Below are 13740 nucleotides of genomic sequence, written 5' to 3'. Positions count from 1 at the left end.
GTGTGATGTCATTACCTGACGCAGATTAGCTCTGCCTGCAGGCCACATCGGACGACGTTGATAAGGCACTACGATCCTCGGCAGAAGGATTCCGGGCAAGACGACACCAATAGTGCAGGCCGCCCGCACTGTTGGCACGCCTGCCTAATCGGGGCCTGCGACAATGCAGCGCCGATCGGCAGGCTCCAAAAAACCGAATCCTTCCGTTTGGGATAGTGGAGCAGACGGATTGGCCCGGCCCGGCCCACTGAATCTACCAGCAGATGGGCACCTCCACACAACCGACGTAGGATTCCATCCTTACTTCGCAAACACCTCAGTGACGTGTACTCGGGGGTCTAACTAATTCGACGGCCGACCCCCTCTCCAGAGGAGGAGGGGTTAGCCATCACTCGCAGACCCCCCGGGTAAATAGCATATCCATAAACCCCATATACTCTACCTTATCGGGCGGTTGGGGCCAGTTACCGACGAATCCGAGGTCCTGTAATCGGCGCTGACGAGCATTTTCTCCGTTATCAACCCCTGTGTACAAGGGTAAACCCCCATTCTTAGACTGGTTAGATTTCTACGCGATCTCGGCCCCGGCTCATGTGAGACAATACTGGGCTGCATGCTTCGACTTGCTGTGGGATTTTGATCCCAGCAATCAAGCTCAACACGTGAACGGGTCCAAGACGAGCTTGCCATCATCTCAAGACGACTTGTTGTTCAGCGATAAGAGCTTGCAGCATGTCACCGTGGCTAGATGCCATTTCCGTTCCGTAGGGCTCCCCAGCTACTCTTTGTCTCTTCTAAAGAACGAAGATTGGGCTACCATGTCGATATTCATCGTTCCTTTCGAGACGGCCACGCCCTTGATGGTGCTGGCGGCAGCGGCTCTCATCATTTTTTCTATCATCTACTTTCTCTACCTTACTGTTTATCGCCTCTTCCTTAGCCCAATCTCACAGTTTCCAGGCCCAAAGCTAGCAGCATGGACATACTGGTATGAATTCTGGTACGATGTGGTTGCCGAGCCCGAGTACACCTTCAAAATTGGTAGATTGCACAAGCAATATGGTCAGTGTTCATCTTTGCCACCATGAAAATCGAGGGAGTCAAACTGGACTAATACCCGACCAGGCCCTATAGTCCGTATCAATCCAGACGAGATTCACATCGCGGATCCGGACTTCTACAACACCATCTATGCTGGCAGCGGACGCAAGCGTGACAAATGGGACTGGATCACCCGGTCTTTCGGCGTCGACGAGAGCTTGATCGGCACTCTTGGCCATGACGAGCACCGAATCCGTAGGGCGGCGCTGTCGCCGTACTTCTCCAAGCAAAGCGTTCGTGCCCTGCAACCACTGGTGGACCGGAATATGGGAATACTCCTCGGACGCTTTCGCGAGTTTGCCCAGTCCGGAGCCCCTCTCAAGCTTGATGATGCCTACGCTGCACTCACCAACGGTAAGAACCCTCAGCTAAATGCAGAGATTGTATGTGCGTACTAAGACCAGATCTTCAGATATCGTCGAGGACTATGCTTTTGGAAAAAGCGAGAACCGACTCCAGGCCGCGGACTTTGATCCATCGTTCAGAGATGCCATGCTTCAGGGCGGTAAAGCCGGCCATGTCCTGAAGCACTTTCCCTGGCTGATGGACATGCTGCGCAAGCTGCCCAACTCCATGCTGCTCAAGCTGAGCCCGGCCATGGGCGCTTACTCCCAGCTCCAAACCAGTGTGAAGAAACAGGTGGCCGACATCACACAAGCACACCAGATGCACGCGTACGACAAGACGCGCCGCACCATCTTCCACGAGATCCTAAACAGCAAGCTCTCCGACTACGACAAGTCCACGGACCGGCTCTGGCAGGAGGGCGAAGTGGTCGTCGCGGCGGGTACCATCACCACGGCCTGGGCGCTCGGCGTCTCGACGTACTTCGTCCTCGCCACGCCCGACATACTCTCGCGGCTCAAAGACGAGCTCGAAGCCGCGATCCTCGATCCATCGCAGCCTCTCAGCTTGCTCGTGCTCGAGCGTCTTCCTTTCCTGACAGGCGTGGTGCAGGAGGGCGTCCGTCTCAGCCATGCCATCTCGCACCGGCTGCACCGCATCTGTCCGGACGAGACGCTCGTATACCGCGCCGACGATCGCGAATGGCGTATTCCCCCTGGTACTCCCCTCAGTATGACCAGCAACCTGGTGCACCACGACGAGCGCGTCTTCCCCGACTCTCACACCTTCAAGCCTGAGCGCTGGGTCAACGACCCCTTGCTGGACCGCTATCTAGTGGCCTTCGGCAAGGGTGGTAGAGCTTGCCTGGGTATCAATCTGGCATATGCGGAGCTCTACCTGACGCTGGCGGCACTTTTCAGGGTTTACGGGACGGAGGAAGTTCAAGGGAAAGATGATATCGGAACCTTGAAGCTCTTTGAGACCACCGCTGCTGATCTCGTTATCACGAGCGATACTGTGGTTCCTGTGATGCCGGAGGATTCCAAGGGGTTGAGGGTAACGGTACATCAGCGACCTGAGTAGGTGGCAGCGGTCTCTTGGACTCTTAGTTTTATGGTCGTGACAGGGCAACGAGAATAATCTTACCAACCTCATGAGTTGTTCCGGATCATGTAGAAAGTAACCTGGTGGGAGCCTCTCCAACGTAACGGAAAGACTTTCATTTTAATTGCGAAGATGACTGTCCTTGCAGACCCTTCTCATGGGGGAAGTCATCGACTTGGACGCGCACATTATGGAATATGCCTTTTTAGTGAAGACATGCCTGTTTCTCTCTGCCATTGAATCCTTTTATACGACCAGAGCTGGCCCCGTGGTGAAAATAGTATTTTAATAGAAGATTCAAGAGGATGGTGATTAGATAATAGCTACAGGTGTAACGGTCTGAGCCCGCTTGTTGCCATCTCCTACATTGCAAGCAGCTCTCAAAGACAAGAGCATTGTTATTCTTGCGTCTTTTCAAGACCTTAGTGACGGGACGGCTTGGTTACTCCCTCTTCTGCCTCGCTGTTCATGACCTTATTTGACTCTTGGTTACGATGAGTACCCAGCAAAGTCCAGAACGTCTAAGCCAGTGAGGCCCATCAGGAAATTCTGGTCATCATGATACAGAGTCGAAGGATGGTCACTACCCAATACATCCAACGCTGACATCCCGCTAGGCATTGATATCGATGGTCTCTGTGTAGAGGAAGCCGCATCCCCTGGATGTAAGTCTCCACTCCAGCTCTCTGCGAGGGTGATCGAGACTGGCCATAACGACGGTGTTCCTCCTACTGGTTCATTCCCAGAAGTTGTCTCCCTTGCCGGTACCGAGTATGCTTGATTGAACGACGGCTCCTGTGCCGCAAGCCAGTCTGCCCAGTTGTTGTACGCTGAGGGCGACGTTGCCTCTTCCCGCTCATGTGTATCAGTGAAAGTGCCCGACTGGCGCAGTTTTCGAGCCGATTGGTCAGAAATGGACTGCAGTGTTTCCACGAATTTAACGCCTACTGTGGCGGCTGGGTTCCCATTCACCATCTGCCGTAGACAGTTGAGGCCAAAATTCACCCTGGTATCGTACGTAGAGTCACGCTGAAGGATGCCTGAAATAAGAGTAATGATAGTTGCAATGCTGCACCCTTGAAAGTCGGTAAATGAGAATCGAGCAGAGTTTCCGGATTGAACGAGTTTCTCGAATAACTGGAGTAGCTTTTTGGCTGCTCTAGTGCAGGAAGCGGACAGATTCTTGGCAGTCTGATCGACTGGACGGGGCTCAGAACCTCGACTAAGGTGACGTTGAAGATCTGTCCTTACTGTCATGATTAGAGAGGCCTTTCCAATAACGATCCAAGCATAGTAATAATTAAGATAGAGATGAAAAATTGCTCGGTATCTTGAGCTGCGTGGATCGGTATCCTCCAAGTCAAATTCTTCTGGTAAAGACCGTTTCCAGCTCCTTAGTTCAGCTTGGATTTTGTTTGAATCGGTTGGTGTCGAGGAGTTTGTAAGCCAACTACTGCTGCTAATTAGTTGTGAATCTGTCTATTAAGGGTACATACGTTGAGTCTGAGTAACCATCGAGGATCAGCATTAGGCGCGCATAGGCTATCTGGAGCTCGAGATTTTCGAATTTCTGGTCCCTGTCGAGAGACGGCATCGGAGAAGGCAATGGTATTCCTATGATGGTTGCGGGGACAGATCGAGGACGATTTAACTTTAGAGTTGTGCAGCTACGTGGTTGTTAGAAACAAGGTCATTGACAGTCGAATGCTATGAGTTCACGTACCGTTCGAGTGAATATATTGACCACCAGAGCCGGCACCGAATCTCCTTCTCCCGGTCATCAATTGTCTGATCATCCGGGCTCTGATGCAGATCAAAAGCTAATGCCTTTCGCAACGCCATACCCATGTAGACATAGGAGGAACCGGCGGCATTTAGAGGCATGAGATATATACCAAGAAGAAAGCAAGCTTGAATCGCTTTCAAGTCCGTCCTTTCGATCACATCGGGTATCAAAAGCTTGGCTTGTCTAAAAAAGACTCGGCCGAGATCACTGTCGTCGCCGTGAGGCAATGGAGAGTCGATCGGCCTCTCGAGAGGTGTCCAGTTACTTCCCAGAGCGAATAGTCCGAGTGCTAGGCATATAAAGCTTGGATCGGTTCGAAGTGGTGACGAGCTGTTGGTGTAGAACTGGGCAATCTCATCTATGATTTGAGCTTGATCAAAGTAGAAGAATATGTCAACACCATGTCTGATACACACTGACACCAAAAAGTCGGCCACAGGTCGTGGGGGAAAAGAGTCAACTACGGATTTCAAGCGTGCATACTCGCTGTCCGAAAGGCGGTTGGTATGGGCGGTTTGCTAGAGATGTCAGCAAGTGATTAGACAAACGAATCCTTAAACAAACCGCGTGCGTAACGACGGCTTCCTGTTCTTCGGGATTGGGCACAGAGTCCACGAAGAAAGCTTGCTTCAACTTAGAAAGAAAGCTAGGCCAGAGTATACTTTCTGTCGGATCTTGATGGGTAAGCAGAGGTTGCCAGCATGGACAGGAATGTAACATACGGTTATCAATCGTGATGTTTTCCTCGGGTCCGTCCAAGATTTCATCCTGAACTACAACAGGTCGAGGTGTCGAAGTCTCGCTGTCTGATGAAGGAATCCTCTCCCTGCATTACGTCAATAAGTCTTGGGCTAAGGCGATGACAAGAAGTACACACTTTTCGAAGTGGCAGCTGAGATTGCTGGCCTGGCATCGCTGGCATGAGCCCGGGCGTGTTTCGATGCATTTACTCTTCCTTGCTTTACAGCGATCGCAACTTGAACAAAGATTAGCCAGCACTCTCTTATAAATAGTTAAGCGTGTGGTGAGAAGTGCCTACGCTCTGGCTGCGCGCTTCCTGCTGGTGTCTGCAACGCGACGACGCCGGCGGTGGCGATTCTGTGATTGTTGGTCCATATGATATTAGCAGACTCTGCTCATATGTATTAGGAGACGAGGTCCCTGTCCAGATGTCGGTGAGTTGATCTACTGGCAATACAAGTTTATGAGATGGAGCGTGGAATTCATGGCCGAAGTTGACCCATTGGTAGGGTTTGAGCTTAGATCGAGAGCCGGATAAATGAAATCCGTGATCCCGGCATGATGACGGCATCGGGAACTAATCTGAAACTGGAAAGGTGGTTTTGACCCGGAAGCTTCTGTTTAGGTTATCTACAAAGGTATAATCACTATAGCGAAAGTCTTTTTGTTATCGCAGTCATCCATTTCAATCACTCACATAAACCTAGATACCATTCCCATAATTCTCTCTCTTCAATAGCCAAAGATTGTTACAACTTGGACTTGATAGGTGTGGACAAGCTGAGCTGGGCGTCTATATACAATATCTTGCTAGTAATAGAAGAACAACGAGAAACGAGTCGAAATCTAACCCAAATTCCATAAATATTCCCTATTCCAAGCCCACCAAGTCAACAGTATGCGCTTTCTTGCTTGGGACTGTGCACAAACAGTAAGGCTATAGCTTCGCCGATTCCATAAGTGACTTTTCCATTTTCACAAGTGATTCCAACGCGCTGATATCCCCTTCACTTAGCTTTCTCACATCCACATTTGGAAGTGGGCTCCTAACTCTCCCGCTGCCATAACCGAACCACTTCTCACAAGCTATCTTCACTCCTGAGATACCAAACTTTAGAAGAGCCCAATCAGCCTTGGACAGTTCGGCTTGTATAGCCTTTGCCTTCTCAAGGTCCTCGGCGGTATGTAGCCGAATGACCTCAATGTGAACCCTGGGAATCACGTTTGCCAAGGCTGAGATGACGCCGTTGGAGCCAGCTACAAGGCCGGGTAGCAAGAAGTCAGCCTTTCCAGCAAAAGCGGCGAATTTTTCTTGGTCTACCGACACTGAGATACGTTGCAGCTTGCCCAGGTTGCCGCATGTAAGCTTAACACCCACGATGTTGGATGACTCGTTGGCTAGCTCGAGAATAAGGTCCGAGTCAATGTCGATGCCACTAGTGACTCCAGGAAAGTTGTATATGAGTACGGGAAGGGGAGATTTAGAAGCAACCTATAATAATGTTAACGTATGTAATGCCGGTGAGTGAAAGCTATTCGTACCCCGAGATAGAAGGCTTTGATGACGTGTTTGTTCATGGCCGCACTCCAGTAACTTGGAGGCAGCACAAGAGCAAAGTCTGCGCCCGCATCGCAGGCAGCTTGGATGTGACGAACAGTCTTCAGCACGCTGTTTGCGCTGCACCCGGCGATAATTACAACATCGCTGTTTAACTTGGAAACCAAACCACGAATATGCCGGATAACTTGAGTTCGTTCATCGGACAATAGGTGGGTAGCTTCTCCGTTGCTACCATGAACAACGAGTCCTTTCACACCAGCCTGGACCAGTCTGCTAACGTGTTGTGTTATAGCGTCGTAATTGATACTTTCGTCGTCGTTGAAGAAGGCAACGACCGGGGTATAGACTCCAAAGGGTGGAGTTTTTGTTGTAGAGCCCCTCATGATTGTACAAGTGTGTTGTCTTGGATATTATAGCATTTGTAAGGCTGTGTCACGGCATTTCAGTGATATTTAAATTTATCGAGTTTTATCACCAACATATCGAACGGCGGCGGCAATTTGCCATGCTCGGCAGCATCGCCGGGTCGGGATCTTGACATTACCGATTTGACCCACTCGGCTACGGTCCGAGCCCAAGTAGCCAAAGCCACTGCGAGATCGGGAGATTTTATTCGCAAAAGTTCTAGTGGGTCACTTGTGGAGAAGTTAGCTACCTTATTTCTAGACTTTTGGGGCTTGCGGTCAGATATCAGCCTGGGCAGTGAACGATGATGCATTGGGACAGCCATTTATCCGACGAAAGCACGTTCTTCACAATAGCACATCGAACCGCCTCCGTCATGCAATCCCGGCGGGCATTTCGACCGAATCTCTATAGACATCCCTTTAAAGCCAAATGATGAGCACTAGTTCAATTGTCCAAGAAAAAAAAGCATCTGCTGTCTACGGTGACGAGAACTTTGGGACCTTGAACGGCCCTGCCCCAGGCGGCCTGGGAGAAGCTCCCATATCCAGAAATTTGCAAACGACTCACAGTCACGATTGGGCCAGGACCCATCGTTTAATCATAGATAACCTCTTCTCTTAGGCAGTCCTCCCCCGAGCGCTTCGAGTCGGGCACGGGCTCTGCACACACCTATGCCTGCTTGCTACAACCGCAAAGCCAACAGCATGTATGGGATGCAGCCCCAAACCGTGCCAAACTAATACGATGGCTTGAACCCGTTGTAATCCTGGAACATTTGCATCAGAGACTTCGGAGATGAGACAAGTACAGTACATGGGACGGACCTGATTCGGGCAGATATAAACGCTTTTTCTGCACCAGGTGTAGAGTAAATCAGGCATCCTCAGCTTGCGCTTGGCAATAAGTGAGCAAGGTGCTCAAATATTCCTTGCTACAGGAGTATTGAATGAGCTTCAAACTTCATATCTCTTCGTTTGATAGAGACATTCTTTGACACCGGGTCGCAGGACCTCCACTAGTACATTTCTCTGGCCCAGCCACCGTCATGGTCAAAGTTAGCGCAGTGGGGTTCCACGGATCAACACTGACCCGTGAAACTTGAGCCATCTGCCGCTGTAGGAACTTGCAACAGGTCACATCATCTAGATACCGTATAACACTCAGCCCTTGTAGAATATGTCATGTCGCACACGACCAGTAGCAACACCCCTACTCTGCCACAAGCCGTCCAAGAACGGGGCTCTCTTCGCACGCTAGAGAAGGGCAAGAGTCAATTCATTGGCAGCTCCAGTGGGATCTATTTCGTAAACACAGTCCGACGAGCCTTCGTGAACGCCAACTCGCGGCTGTCGTCTCGTCTTCTCGATACCACGCACCCGACTCCTGAGGAGTGCATCGTTGCGGACGGCGAGGATGAACAGCAAAGACCCGACGCGGATGCCTCTTTACTGCCGTCTTCCTTTTCTTACGGCCATGGGATACCCGCTGGACTTGGCAGACCGCCTCAACCGGACGTTGCAAAACAGCTGTTCATGACGTATTTTCAGACGTGGCATCGCTTCTTCCCCTTTTTACACGGTCCGAGTATCCTCAAGAATATGGAGGATTTGTACAGTTCTTTTGACCTGAATGGCACGGCATCAGAGCCCATCACTCCGAGGGTCCCAATAACACTTCCAAAAGTAGTTATTCTGCAGTGTATATTCAACCTCGCAAGCCTGCATAACAGCAGCCATCTGCCTGTCGCATCCGAGATCCAAAAGCCTACCGATCTTCTCTCCTATCTCCCCAGCCTTGCAGTCAAGGGAGATCTTGTTTCTATCCAAGCGCTTTTTGCCGCTGGTCTCCTCCTGGTAGCTCGCATGTCGCTCCGTGCAGCCTCGGTTGTCAGTGGTCTTTTATCCCGCGCTGTCTTTCTGGCAGGGCTTCATCGGTGTCCTTGCCGTTACGGAAAGCTTACGGCGGATGAATGCGATATTAGGAAAAGGCTGTTCTGGAGTATCTATGTCTTTGATCGATATCTCTCTCAGGCTCTTGGACACCCGTTAGGAATCCAAGACTCTGATATAGATGTCTGTCCTCTGGGTGGACCTGAGCTTCACCATCCTCTGCTCTATCCGACTGTCCCTTCAAGTCATAGTGGCGTGGCTTCACCCTTTTCTGGGCTCTCAGCGATGTCCGTGGATGCCACGATCACGGGTCGACAAAGTGAAACGGGTCTCGGCAGGGCAACAATCGAGGATGAATCTAGTCAGAAGCAGAATCGCCATTCGAGCTTATCATTTCAGGTCCAATATTCGCGTCTGCTTGGTCGCGCCCTGGAACTCTTCCACAAATCTCTTCACATTCGATCCATTGACAGCGGGTCAATCCTCTCACTTCAAACAGACATAAACGCACTCTGGAATGCACTACCTTCATCTCTACAAGAATTCGATCCCTCCTTTTGTGATACTACTGACAGAAACCAAAGTCAGGTTTTCAATGAGTCAGCGCACTTCATCCTACTTCACAGCCAATTAGTACTCCTAATCCATCGTCCCAGGCTGTCTCTAGAGCCATCCACACCAGAGTTTCAATCTGCCATCCAAATCTGCATTAGCGAAGCGCGAGAGATTATCAAGATCACAAGCAAGCAGCACAATGCAGGGTATGCGCTCTTCTGGCCGGGCTATCTCTCTGTTACGTGGATGGCTGGAATCGTTCTGGCCTTTGCATGCCAACTGCGGCTCTATTCAGCGGAGAAAGGCAAAAGGTGAGAGAACTGCGGATTATCTTGGTCCCCTGTTCAATGGACTACCCTACTTCTTGTGAAATGTCCTACGGCAACTTGACCTATATACTGCTATCGAAGTTGAGACGCCTATACTGACACAGTGAAGGGAGATTGGTATGTGCCTTGACGCCTTACTTCATATGTCCGAGCGATGGAAGCTTGCAAAGAATTGTCATGCTGTTCTGTCTGACCTTGCAGAGGCTATCCAGGAGATGGAGCATATTGCGAAGAGACCGGCATTTGATACCTCAGACTCTACCTTCGATTCTGTACATTCAGGTAGGGACTCGGTATCTTCTGCTATGAATTATCAAAACGATTCCAGAAAAAGAGCAAGGCTAGATACAGAATCAAGCCAAAGAAATGATGGATCTGCTCAGCCTTCCATTCAATTTCCTGCGGATATCGTCAATACGTCCATGGACGAGCCACCGGGCAGCAGCTTTGAGCCTAACAATGGCACGGGTCCGACAATTGAGGACGACTTTCAATATTTTGGTGATCCAGGCAGAATAATTAACTGGGAGAGCGGAATGCCAGACCTGTTGGCCGGCATTACGTGGGAATCACTGCTGGGAGGTATTAATGAGGATGATCCTACCTGGGATAGTGCCTTTTTCTGACCAGTCCAATGCGAATGAGACTCAAAAAGAGGGAGACAAGCCTTATTTCAATTGATTGCATCAATACCACGGTTATTATATAATTATCACTATTTTATATACCTGCTGCTAGTACATTTCTCGTTGGTGCATCGGCGAAACCTTTAACCGTCGCGTCACGGTCACGAAGTTTAATGGCTCAAGCCATTCGCCACTCCATAAACCCCATCTTTTCCCCCATTCACTCGTCTAGGCAATAATTTCTACCGACGTTCCAGTTGCGACACCAGTTATTTTTATAACTATAGCCAACGGTGGGCGAAAGTACATAGCAACCATGTCCCCAGCAAGAGGCCGTGCAGCATGTAAGACCTGCCGATCGCGAAAGCAAAAGGTAAGATAAAGCCGCAAAGAAGAAATAGTCTACGATGATCATGCGAGTTGCTAATAGGAACTATTACTGTACAGTGTGATGGGATCAGGTATGTTAACAATTTGCAATATCCAAACAACCAAGTGCTGATGTTAGAAGGCCAGCATGCTCAAGATGTAGAAGCCTTGGCCTGCAGTGTACTTGGCCAACAGTCCTGAAGCGGTAGGTATTCTAAACACACGCCATGGAAGAGCGAAGATACTCATAGTATCCAGGGGTCCGCCCAAGGGGTATACGAAAGCTTTAGAAGCGCGGCTTGCGGAGACTGAACTGGTTCTCATACGGCTCCTACAGGCAACAAATGACGAGGGTTTGGTAGCTCGTGCCTTTAATGAGGACACCCAAAAACTAGCTCATAAGCGATTGGGCGAGCGAAGCACCGAGCTTAAGTCATCAGGTATAGGCGAACATAAAATGCTAACCCTAATGGACCATTGGGAGCGGTTCCCCTTGCGGACAGCTGATGACGTTAGGCAGTGGATTAGGGAGGTCAGCAAGACCTCCGCGATGCAAGACGAGGGTACACATCAGTCAAATGAGAATATGCGGGGACTTTTGCGAGCGGAGAGCTCTTCTGGGAATGCCGATTATCAGCATGAGGATGAGGTTCAGAGTCCTGCTGGTGCTGGGGATGATATGGCGGTTGGGGATCCTTACCGGGACCATGCAGTCGATCAAGACTCAATAGGTCAACCACCTCAGAGGACTGAGTCGGTAGATACTATACAACCAGCATGTGAGACGCATGCGGTGCAAGATATCACTACCTCTTCTAGGATCGAACTACCAGCAGACTTCAAAGATCAGTTTCTGTGGTAGCATAGAGAAATACTATGTTTTGTTCTTGTTTATGCCAGATATGAAAGGCTAGAAGCAAAGCTTCGTTGATTAATTTGTTGTCTATTTAAAAGTGATCCTGATCATTTCGCCTCTTTTGTACATGCACAGCCGATATACGAGCAGCCAACCATCTAAAGGGTCAAAAAGCGATACTTATTTTCCAGCTACAAATGATAAACCAGTTTGAATGTTCACCTTCAGCTCTTCCACTGCCTTTCCAAGGAGGATCTTTTCCCCGTCTGACAAGTTCCCGATGGGGAGTAACCCTTCTGCTCCTCGCTGACCCAGCTTCACTTTAACGGAGAAGTAGTCAACTCCAAGCTCGGTCGAGATCTCCTTTCCTCCAGTAATCCCCGGCAGGTAGACATAAGCCTCTTCCACGACTGGAGTTCCAGACCTTGCGGTAAGAAGGGCCTTGACAAATCTAAAACCCGCATAAGCCATGCAAGTCGTGGCGCTGCCGGCTCCTTGCTTGCTCTTGACTATTTCATCACCTCCAAATTGCACGCCTGTTGTGACTCGTCAGCTATCTCGGTTGGGTTTGAAGAATTAAGAACATACGGTTTATAACATTGGGGAGTTCAGCGCCGAGGTCAATGGGCGGTTGGGCCTGGCTGTAGAGAGGAAGAATGGTAGCACCACTGTGGCCACCGATAACAGGGACTTTGATACTGGTAGGGTCTGCGTCGCCGCCAAGGGCGTGTGCAGCAAAGGTCGACGCGCGCACGACATCTAGAGTAGTCACGCCGAAAAGACGCGTAGGATCAAAGACACCTGCTGCACGCAAAGTCTCGGCTGCAACAGGAACTGTTGAGTTTACCGGGTTGGTAACAATACATGAGATTGCTTCGGGGCAGGTCTTTGCAACCTGGGTAAAGATGTCTCTAATGATTGAGGCGTTGGTCTTAAGAACTTTGTGAGCAGGCTGCTGAATCAAAAGGGCCGAGAGCTCTCACATTGAAGAGGTCTAGGATGCTGATTAGTGGCAAGCTCTAGTAAGATGATTTGCGATGAGTGACTTACCATCTCGAGTCATTCCTGGTTTCCTAGCAATCCCAGCAGTGACAACGACAATGTCGGCTCCGCTGAGTGCTTTGGCCAAACCATCGTTGGAAGGTAAATAGCCAGAAACAGTCGCTTTGGTATCGATGTGATTGAGATCGGTGGCAATGCCGGGCGTATGGACAATATCTTAGAGAGCGATTTCTGTAAAAAGATTGCTCTATTCTCGCTGTCAGAGTTTGTGCCATATGTGAATGTGCAGACTGTTTACAGCTTTGCAGAGGAGACTCAGAGGGGTCCCAATCTGACCGGCAGCACCGAGAAGAGCGATCTTTGTCATGGCGGTTGAGTGTTATGGAGTACTGTTTTGAGAAAGTATCTGATTATGTAGTGCATGAACCCTGAAGACAGACATGGCTTTATAGCCAATACCTTACGACGATGCGAGTCAACATTTAGTTCAGTTGGAACGTCAGGTCGGCAAAGGTTTATACCGATCGCCATGGGCCTTTTGTTCGGCTGATCTATCGCCCGGCGTTTGTGGATCGGACGGCCATGGTCACATTGGCTACTCTTTTCTTTGTCGGACTTGGGGCAGCCGTCAAATGGCGACTCAAACAATGCACCGTTTAGCTCAGCATCTTATGCAACATGTATGTAAACGAACGAATTAATTTTATGAGGAGTCAATTGATTGAGATTGAATGCAATTTGCTTTTCCGGCGTTACTCAGATAAACTCAGCGACTTGTTATACTTCCAAGACTCTAGCCAACTTGAAAGGTCTCCCAATCTATTACTTCGCCTAAACAATCTGAAAGCTTACAAACGCGCGTCTCCCTTCAATCTGCCTTGTTCTATAGACCCTGATAGGTTCGGTGTATTTGCTAAGCGATCAAGAGATTGTAGGTTGGAGCCCAGCATGCTCTGGAACAGGTGTAAGAAGAGGCTCCCCCAAAACAGCCCGCCGCGCATTCTCCATAGCACACATTTCCATCTTAGTCAGAGTCTCTACTGTATGTGTTCCCAAATGCGGCACAAG

The 13740-nt window shown here is 49.8% G+C and overlaps 6 protein-coding genes across 6 annotated transcripts; 3 read left to right on the top strand and 3 right to left on the bottom strand.

Moving 5' to 3' along the window:
• Positions 1 to 818: 818 nt before the first annotated feature.
• Positions 819 to 2529, top strand: FMAN_05386 (related to cytochrome P450 CYP3/CYP5/CYP6/CYP9 subfamilies; the record flags this gene model as incomplete). The annotated part of the gene is made up of 3 exons (XM_041827962.1): positions 819 to 1062; positions 1126 to 1455; positions 1514 to 2529. 3 exons carry the CDS (start codon positions 819 to 821, stop codon positions 2527 to 2529), a joined length of 1590 nt encoding a protein of 529 aa, XP_041678872.1.
• A 510-nt stretch (positions 2530 to 3039) lies between these two features.
• On the bottom strand, positions 3040 to 5282 carry FMAN_05387 (uncharacterized protein; the record flags this gene model as incomplete). The annotated part of the gene is made up of 5 exons (XM_041827961.1): positions 3040 to 4003; positions 4047 to 4217; positions 4274 to 4854; positions 4901 to 5162; positions 5212 to 5282. 5 exons carry the CDS (start codon positions 5280 to 5282, stop codon positions 3040 to 3042), a joined length of 2049 nt encoding a protein of 682 aa, XP_041678871.1.
• A 732-nt stretch (positions 5283 to 6014) lies between these two features.
• On the bottom strand, positions 6015 to 7021 carry FMAN_05388 (uncharacterized protein; the record flags this gene model as incomplete). Its single annotated transcript, XM_041827960.1, has 2 exons — positions 6015 to 6569; positions 6620 to 7021. The coding sequence occupies 2 exons, from the start codon at positions 7019 to 7021 to the stop codon at positions 6015 to 6017; spliced, it is 957 nt and encodes a 318-aa protein (XP_041678870.1).
• Positions 7022 to 8227: 1206 nt separating this feature from the next.
• Positions 8228 to 10445, top strand: FMAN_05389 (uncharacterized protein; the record flags this gene model as incomplete). The annotated part of the gene is made up of 2 exons (XM_041827959.1): positions 8228 to 9801; positions 9929 to 10445. 2 exons carry the CDS (start codon positions 8228 to 8230, stop codon positions 10443 to 10445), a joined length of 2091 nt encoding a protein of 696 aa, XP_041678869.1.
• A 316-nt stretch (positions 10446 to 10761) lies between these two features.
• FMAN_05390 (uncharacterized protein) lies at positions 10762 to 11676 on the top strand (the record flags this gene model as incomplete). Its single annotated transcript, XM_041827958.1, has 4 exons — positions 10762 to 10818; positions 10893 to 10906; positions 10957 to 11019; positions 11073 to 11676. The coding sequence occupies 4 exons, from the start codon at positions 10762 to 10764 to the stop codon at positions 11674 to 11676; spliced, it is 738 nt and encodes a 245-aa protein (XP_041678868.1).
• Positions 11677 to 11850: 174 nt separating this feature from the next.
• Positions 11851 to 13039, bottom strand: FMAN_05391 (uncharacterized protein; the record flags this gene model as incomplete). The annotated part of the gene is made up of 5 exons (XM_041827957.1): positions 11851 to 12206; positions 12259 to 12601; positions 12654 to 12664; positions 12721 to 12888; positions 12964 to 13039. The coding sequence occupies 5 exons, from the start codon at positions 13037 to 13039 to the stop codon at positions 11851 to 11853; spliced, it is 954 nt and encodes a 317-aa protein (XP_041678867.1).
• Positions 13040 to 13740: the final 701 nt, after the last annotated feature.

This window comes from Fusarium mangiferae (assembly GCF_900044065.1).
Source record: "Fusarium mangiferae strain MRC7560 genome assembly, contig: FMAN_scaffold002, whole genome shotgun sequence".
NCBI lineage: Eukaryota > Fungi > Ascomycota > Sordariomycetes > Hypocreales > Nectriaceae > Fusarium > Fusarium mangiferae.
Note: the sequence above shows the minus strand (reverse complement) of the source record. Positions and strands in the feature narration are given on the sequence as shown.